General features: G+C 42.4%; 1 protein-coding gene across 1 annotated transcript; it reads left to right on the top strand.

The window, feature by feature from the left end:
- Positions 1–3,558: 3,558 nt before the first annotated feature.
- On the top strand, positions 3,559–6,805 carry LOC106297523. Its single transcript, XM_013733748.1, has 3 exons — positions 3,559–4,860; positions 4,962–6,373; positions 6,484–6,805. Exons 1-3 carry the CDS (start codon positions 3,559–3,561, stop codon positions 6,803–6,805), a joined length of 3,036 nt encoding a protein of 1,011 aa, XP_013589202.1.
- Positions 6,806–7,494: the final 689 nt, after the last annotated feature.

Genomic DNA, 7,494 nt, shown 5'->3' with positions numbered 1-7,494 from the left:
GAGATGAATATTAATTTTTTTGTTCATGTTACTGTATCCATTTGTGTGATGAATCGAGCTTGCCATTGTTTTTGCTATCGAACTTCACTATATGCTCTTCTTGGAATGGGATTCTTAACGCTTATGCATCAAACCAAGCTTTAAATTCGGTAATCATATGATCTATTAATGTTTGGGAAGTTAAAAGACTTAAAAAAGTTAGTCAAACAGAGAAGAAAAACTAAGTATCATCAAACACATTAGCACCAATTAGAAATACTGGTTCGTACCTTATAGCTCTGGTTTGCCCTAGGCATTCGGGTATTCAGTATGGTTTCGGGTAGGAACCATTCGGTTCCGGGTGTATCGGATAAAACATTTTATATCCAATAGATACTTATGAAATTCGGTTCGGTTTAGTGGTTACATAATTGCATATTCATCAATCCAACTAGAGTACGAATTACTACGGTGCTAATTTTATAAGTTTTACTGTATTTTAATTTAGAAATAAGATACATATTTATAATATAAGAGAGTAAATTACAGATAATGTGGTATGATGGTAATAAAGTTCTCACTCTTCCTGTTCAACCTCGGTTTGAGTGGAGTTTATGACATTTTACCTTATATCAAAAAGATGAAAATTGTTTTTTTGGATATTTGGGTATCCGTTCGATTTTCGGTTCGGTTCTGATTCCAGTTCGGTTATTCAGATACAGAAATATATTAACTATTCGGATATTTGAGGATTTTGGTATGGTTTCAGTTTCGGGTCTTCGGTTAGTTCTGGTTCGCTTTTTCGGTACCGTTTTTTTTTTCCAGGCTAGCTCTGGTCTCTGGAAGAAAGAAAATATATTAGGAAACTCCAGCAATGACTAGAATTATAAGAACAGTTAGCGAGTTCTTGTTACCATTGGCGTTTGTTTTGTTGTATAGCCTCTGTTTTGTTTTCTTACTCTTCCTTCTTAAGTGTATCACATCTAGCAATCTTTGTTATCGTAAGGACTGTTGGAACTAAGTTTTTGACAAAAAAAAAACAGAAAGCTGATTTGTTCGATTTTCTGGTAGTTTTGACAGCTAATTCGGTGGTTTTGGGTTGCCGGATTATTAACTTGTTAGAAAACTTGTAACTAGCACTAGAATCTAGTATACTAAAACGTCATAAACAAAGCAAATTAGATGAGAAATGAAACAATGAAGTGATTAAATGTATAGCACAGTAAAAAAAGTGACACATGTGGTATAATCGCAGTTATTTTCATTTGTCTATAAACGTTCCTACTCCTAACATTATTCAAAGGTTTATAGGAGAGAGATGTCGGCTCCACCGCACCGCCGAGTACGGGTTTTAGCCGAATTATTTTTGTTTTAGTTTTTGGTCAAGTATGCAATTCGTTTTTAAATAACGTATAGTTCGTCCAAAAATAACATGCATTTCAAAGATATATTTTAGAGAGCCCTATATTTTAAACGATAAAAGAGAGGATATTGGTGAATAAATTTCACAAATCCAACTTCCCTAGATTTTCGCGTAATCTCCGCTAACATGCATACATGCAAAATTTGTTATGGAAAATGGCTAATTTTTCTCTCTGACCCAGTTCCCAATGCAGAATTGTTGGTCAATCCCCGGCGGTGTTTCCGCCCTCAAACCACCGTCACCTTCCTCAGATGAAGCTCTCCTTCCTCCACCTTTTCCCCCTGACCCTCCAGATCCCCACTCACCCCTATCCCTTAACCAATACCCACCCCTCTCTGAAGCCTCCAAGAAACTTCCCCGCTCTGCTTCTCGTTCCTCTGTCTCACCTACTACTGATGTTGTCATGACTCATTCTACCCACCTTACTCAAGCCTCTGGATCTGTTAACCTAGAGCTATCTACTACCCCAGTTCTTACTGGATCTGTTCCAATACCTTGTCTTACTGCAAACCCTACTTTCACACCTACCTCTGTCCGTACAGAAAAATTCACTATGTTACCTCCTACAAGTAACTCACCCCTTTTAACTAATGGGGCTACCTCAACTTCAACCTCCGCCCCACTTACAGTATCCACCTCTGTGGTCCCTCCTTCAGTGGACCCGATGGACCTCACCCCAGCCCAACCTGAAACATCCTCCTTACCTCCTACGGCCCCCCCATTCCTGTCAATGTTCCTACACTTCCAACAAGCCCTTCCAATACTCACCCTGTTCCTCAACCTACCCAAACCCTAGCAGAAAAACTCAGAGTCAAAGGCGACAAAACCCTTAGAAGATTAGCTCCTGTTACCATTGCTGAAAATGGAAGACCTAGTGTTATGATTCCAGATTCGGTCTTTCAAAAAGGTGCAGAATTGCATAAAGACTTTATAGTCTGCTACTTTAATGGCAGAGCTCCTCCTTTCCATCAGATCCAAAGTGTATTTAATCCACTCAACCACTCTGCCATTGTAAGGATTCAAAGTGAGTTCTTGCGCCAAAAGATTTTGGAGAAAAATATCTGGTATGTGGGTGATAGCATGTTCCATACCGCACAGTGGTCCTCGGGTCATTCTGCTACTACACCTCCACTCCGTTCGATAATGCTCTGGGCTCACCTCACAGGCATTCCACTAGACTTGAGGCACCAAGAAGGGCTCAGCTGGGTCGCGGGACTAGTTGGGGACCCTAAAGAAACAGATGATTTTACCCTTAATATGGTGAACTTAACGTTATCTCATGTTAAAGTTGAACTTGATCTTACCCAGCCACTCCCGTCTGTAGTGGAATTTACGCGGCAGAATGGTGAGGTAGTGGAAGTTAAAGTTGACTTTCCCTGGCTCCCATCAACCTGTTCTCACTGCCATGAGCTAGGCCATGTCATGCGTAATTGCCTTAAATATACTCCTCCTCCACCTGTAGCACCTGAGAATGGCGATTCAAGCAAGGCGAAAGGTCCTCTGGCCCCCTCTTCCTCTTCCAAAAAGATTCCCTCTAAACCGACCAAGCAGTATGTTCCAAAGAAAACTCCCTCTAAACCGACCTTGCCCTTTACGCCTACTATAGACTCCACTAAAGTTGCCAAAAACCTAAATTCTTCTTTTCTTCTGGCACAATCAACCCTACCCTCTATTCATCCCTCTCTTCCACCACCCTCTAAAGAACCACCCCCTCCTCCTCTGGCCACCAACCCCAGCTTTTCTTATTCATCCACTGATAGCCCACCAGTTAAATCATACAAACCTTCCCTGAAACGCTGCCGCTCTTCTCCTTCCCTCTCACCCCCGCTCCCTTCTACTGTGACAAATCCATCTTCTTCCTCTATTCCTTTTTCACCTTTTCTCCATGAAGGTCTCGCTAACTTCATTGCAGAAACCCCATCTTTTGACCCACCACTTCAAAACCCTTTTTCGATACTCACTGATGTTACTGCTCTCCAGCATGCTGGAGACTCTTTTTTACCTTCCCAATGAGCGCAAAGCTCTTTTTTTGGAACGTCCGTGGTCTCAATGATCCAGGAAAACATCGGAATTTCATAAATTGGCTCAATAGCCATCGGCCACTTTTTGGTGCTTTACTGGAAACACATATAAAGGAACTCTCGCTTGCTCAGTTGATGAATACTCTTTGTAGAGGCTGGAACTTCTTCTCCAATCATCTGTCGGATGAAGATGGTCGCATCATCATAATCTGGAAAGACCCAGTAAAGATTCGGGTCATCGCTCAGTCTCGTCAGCAGATTACTTGTGAAGTCCTTCTCCCACGATGTACTCCTCTGATTTACACAGCTATCTATGCCTCAAACTTGAGTGATGAAAGGACGGATCTCTGGGTAGAGCTTCTCAACTTGCACATGAACCTTGGTCTTGATACTAAACCTTGGATGATTGGTGGAGATTTCAATCAAATTCTTCATCCCTTGGAGCACTCTGACCTTAATGACAATGCTAGCACTTCAAACATCTACCAGTTTAGAGACTGCTTGCTTCAACTCGGCGCTTTTGACTTGCGATACCATGGCCCAACTCATACTTGGATGAATAAGAAACTTGTCTCTCCTATCGCTAAAAAGCTTGATCGTTGTTTGGTTACTAGTGATGTTATCTCCTCATTCCCACATATCTCTGCTACTTTCCTTCCCCCTGATTTCTCAGACCATTCCCCTTGCCTAGTTGACCTTGCCTTTGACCTTCCCAAAGCCGGATCCCAGCCCTTTAAATTCCTAAACTATCTTACAAAACACCCGAGTTTCTCTGAGGTTGTTCGTGAAGCTTGGTTTGAGGCCGGAAGCATGTCTGCCAACCTGACTTCTCTGTGTTGGAAACTAAAAAACATAAAGAGAAGTTTAAAAACACTTAACCGAGAGAACTTTTCCAAAATTCAGGAGAGAGTGAAAGAGACTTACTGTTTACTTCAACTTGTGCAGGTTCGCGCTTTGGAAGATCCAACTACTGAAACATTTGCGGAGGAACAGGCTCTCAATCTCAAATGGCAGTTCCTGCGTCAGATTGAAGAATGTTTCTTTTTGCAAAAATCAAGAATAAACTGGCTCAAGGAGGGTGATCTTAATACTACCTTCTTGCATCGTGTTTGGTTAACACGAGCGAGCTTCAATGCAATAAGATCTTTCCTGCTCATCTTTGATGCTCTCCTCACTGATCCTTTGGAAATAAGTGACCATGCTGTAGCCCACTTTAAAGCTGTTCTTGGCCCTGATGGTCCTTTGCCTCTGCTACTGTATACACCTTCTGATTGGTTTCAGAGTCTTACTCAGTTCCGATGCAGCCTACAACAGCAACAAAGGATGCTATTAATGCCAACAACTGAAGAAATAACAAAGTTGATGTTCTCGTTAAACCCTAATAAAGCGCCAGGGCCCGACGGTCTAACCTCAGCTTTTTTCAAAGGAGCTTGGAGTGTAATTGGTGTGGAAGTGGTGACATCAATTATCATTTTTTTCAACTCAGGATTTCTGCCTAAAGCTATACTAACTCTACCATTCTCTCTCTCGTTCCGAAGTTTCCTGATGCCTCCATGATAGCAGAATACATACCTATTGCGTGCCTTAATACTATCTACAAGGTCATCTCTAGGCTACTTGTTCATCGGTTAAAGCCGATCCTGTCAGGCCTAATCCTACCTAACCAGACAGCTTTTGTGGAGGGACGACTATTGCTTGAAAATACTGTTCTAGCAAGTGAGTTGGTCAATGGATACCATAAGAACAAAGGGGCAAGAAGAATTACCATTAAGGTGGACATTGAAAAGGCGTTCGACACCCTTTCCTGGGATTTTCTGTTTGCGGCATTGCGTAGCTTCAATCTCCCTCCTCCGCTCCTCAATCTCCTTAGAGCTTGTGTCTGTACGACAAACTTTACTGTGGGATATAACGGAGTGGTGAATGGTTATTTTAAGGGAAAGAGAGGGTTGCGCCAAGGTGATCCGTTGTCTCCCTACCTTTTTGTTATTGCTATGAATTGTTTGTCTCTGATGTTAGACCAGGAAGCTAGAACGGGCCGACTCTCCTATCACCATAACTGCCGCAAGACTAAGCTTACACATCTCTGCTTCGCGGATGATCTTCTTGTCTTCATCAACGGCTCCCTTGATTCAGTCCAAAGAGTGTTACAGATCTTGCATGAGTTTGAAAAGCGATCAGGTCTGGCTGTGAGCCTGCAAAAGTCAAGTTTTTTCTCCTCAGGCATTTCACCGGAGGAGATCTCAACCATTCAAGCTACAACAGGAATGCCTCACCATACCTTGCCGATGAAGTACCTGGGGGTCCCTATGGTCACCAAGAAGTTAACTCTCCTAAATTGTGAGCCACTTTTGCAACAGATTAAGGCACGGTTCTCCTCCTGGTCGGCTAAAGCTCTCTCATTTGCGGGAAGATTACTTCTCATCAAAACCGTAATAGCAGGAATCACCACCTTCTGGTGCTCTTCTTTTATTCTTCCTAAGGCATGTGTCAATAGAATTAATTCCCTCTGTGGTTTATTTCTTTGGAATGGTACAAGTGAAGGTCACCAATCTGCACGAGTTTCACGGGATAAAGTAACACTTACAAAGGAGCAAGGTGGTTTAGGTATCAAAGATCTTCATGCTTGGAACAAATCTTGTATTTTGAAGCTGGTCTGGATGCTCTTCTTTCGACCGGATTCGGTTTGGGTCTGCTGGTACAAGGAGGTCATACTAAAAGGATTGCTGAGCAACTACTGGACTGTAAAGCCGAATAACTCGCACTCTTGGTTGGCGAATAAGCTCATCAAAGCTCGAGGCCTCATCTATACACTGATAAAGCGTTGCATTGGTAATGGGCTCTCAACAAGCTTCTGGTTTGATAACTGGTCGCCTTTTGGTAATCTTAATGAACTTCTGATGGCTTCAACTTCACGGCTAGGTATTCCCAAAGCCGCAACCCTTGGCTCACTGTATCAACATGGTCGATGGCTCCTCCCACCTGCTAGAACTGAGGACAAATTAGCGCTTCATATCTATCTCACTACTATAACCCTATCTGACCTATAACCCTATCTGACAGTGCTGACTGGTACGAATGGGAAATAGAAGGAAAGAAGAGTAACAAGTTTAGTACTGGAGCAGTCTATGCTTACCTACAAGACTCGGTTCCCTCAGTCCCCTGGTCAGCTGCTGTCTGGAACTCTATGGGTATTCCCCGTCATAGTTTCCTGATGTGGCTGGTGGTGCTTGACCGTTGTCCTACAAAGGACAGGCTACTCCATTGGGGACTCCCTGGCGTGAACCCAAATTGTCTACTATGTAATTCCCAGCAGGAAAGTCGCAACCATCTGTTTTTTGAGTGCTGTTTCAGTGAAGCTGTGTGGAGGACGATCGCTCTCTGATGTCAATTCCAAACGCCTGTAGGATGGGAACAAAACTTAAATCACATGATTCAGTTAAGGGGAAACAGAGAACTGCGTAGGCTTACCTTACTAGCGTGGCAAGCGACTGTCTATTGGCTCTGGAACGAGCGCAACAAGAGGTATCACCAACAAACTTTCAGAACCACAGACACCTTGATCGGACTCATTGATAAGCAAATCAGGAACCGTATCCAAAGCTTCCGGTCTTCAAATCCTATTGCATGCTCGGCGATGATGCAGCTGTGGCTACTCAACTCTTGATCTCTGGCATCGATCGTATCATCCAACCTGTTTCATCTTCTCCGTTTCATCTCCTAACCCCCAGTCTGGACTGGGCTTATCTCACTACCTGGGCCTTCTACCTTATCATTCTATCTCATCAACTAAAGAGTTCCTAAGCTATGTGTTTCCTTTAACAATCGTTGGGCCTTGCCCTATTTGCACCTTAGCCTGTTAAGGCTTGTAATATTTTACAATTTCTTTTGTTTTCAAATTTGAAAGCCAAGTTACAAAAAAAAAGAAAATGGCTAATTTACGCTTTAATTAAATGTATCTCCTTATTCTTCATCGATATGATTATCTAGTACTACCATACATAAAGCCCAAAAAAATAGAAATGTCAAAATAAAAAATTTATATTACTTAGTTTTAATAGTACGAAGTATTAT

Source organism: Brassica oleracea, chromosome C6 (assembly GCF_000695525.1).
Source record: "Brassica oleracea var. oleracea cultivar TO1000 chromosome C6, BOL, whole genome shotgun sequence".
Taxonomy (NCBI): Eukaryota; Viridiplantae; Streptophyta; class Magnoliopsida; order Brassicales; family Brassicaceae; genus Brassica; species Brassica oleracea.
Note: the sequence above shows the minus strand (reverse complement) of the source record. Positions and strands in the feature narration are given on the sequence as shown.

Bases quoted from the DNA above. Each gene is read 5' to 3' on its own strand.
- LOC106297523 (XM_013733748.1), top strand. From the start codon at position 3,559: ATGAATACTCTTTGTAGAGGCTGGAACTTCTTCTCCAATCATCTGTCG. The intron at 4,861-4,961 runs GTAATTGGTGTG...CTCGTTCCGAAG, and splicing joins TTTTCAAAGGAGCTTGGAGT to TTTCCTGATGCCTCCATGAT. The intron at 6,374-6,483 runs GTATCAACATGG...CCTATCTGACAG, and splicing joins GCCGCAACCCTTGGCTCACT to TGCTGACTGGTACGAATGGG.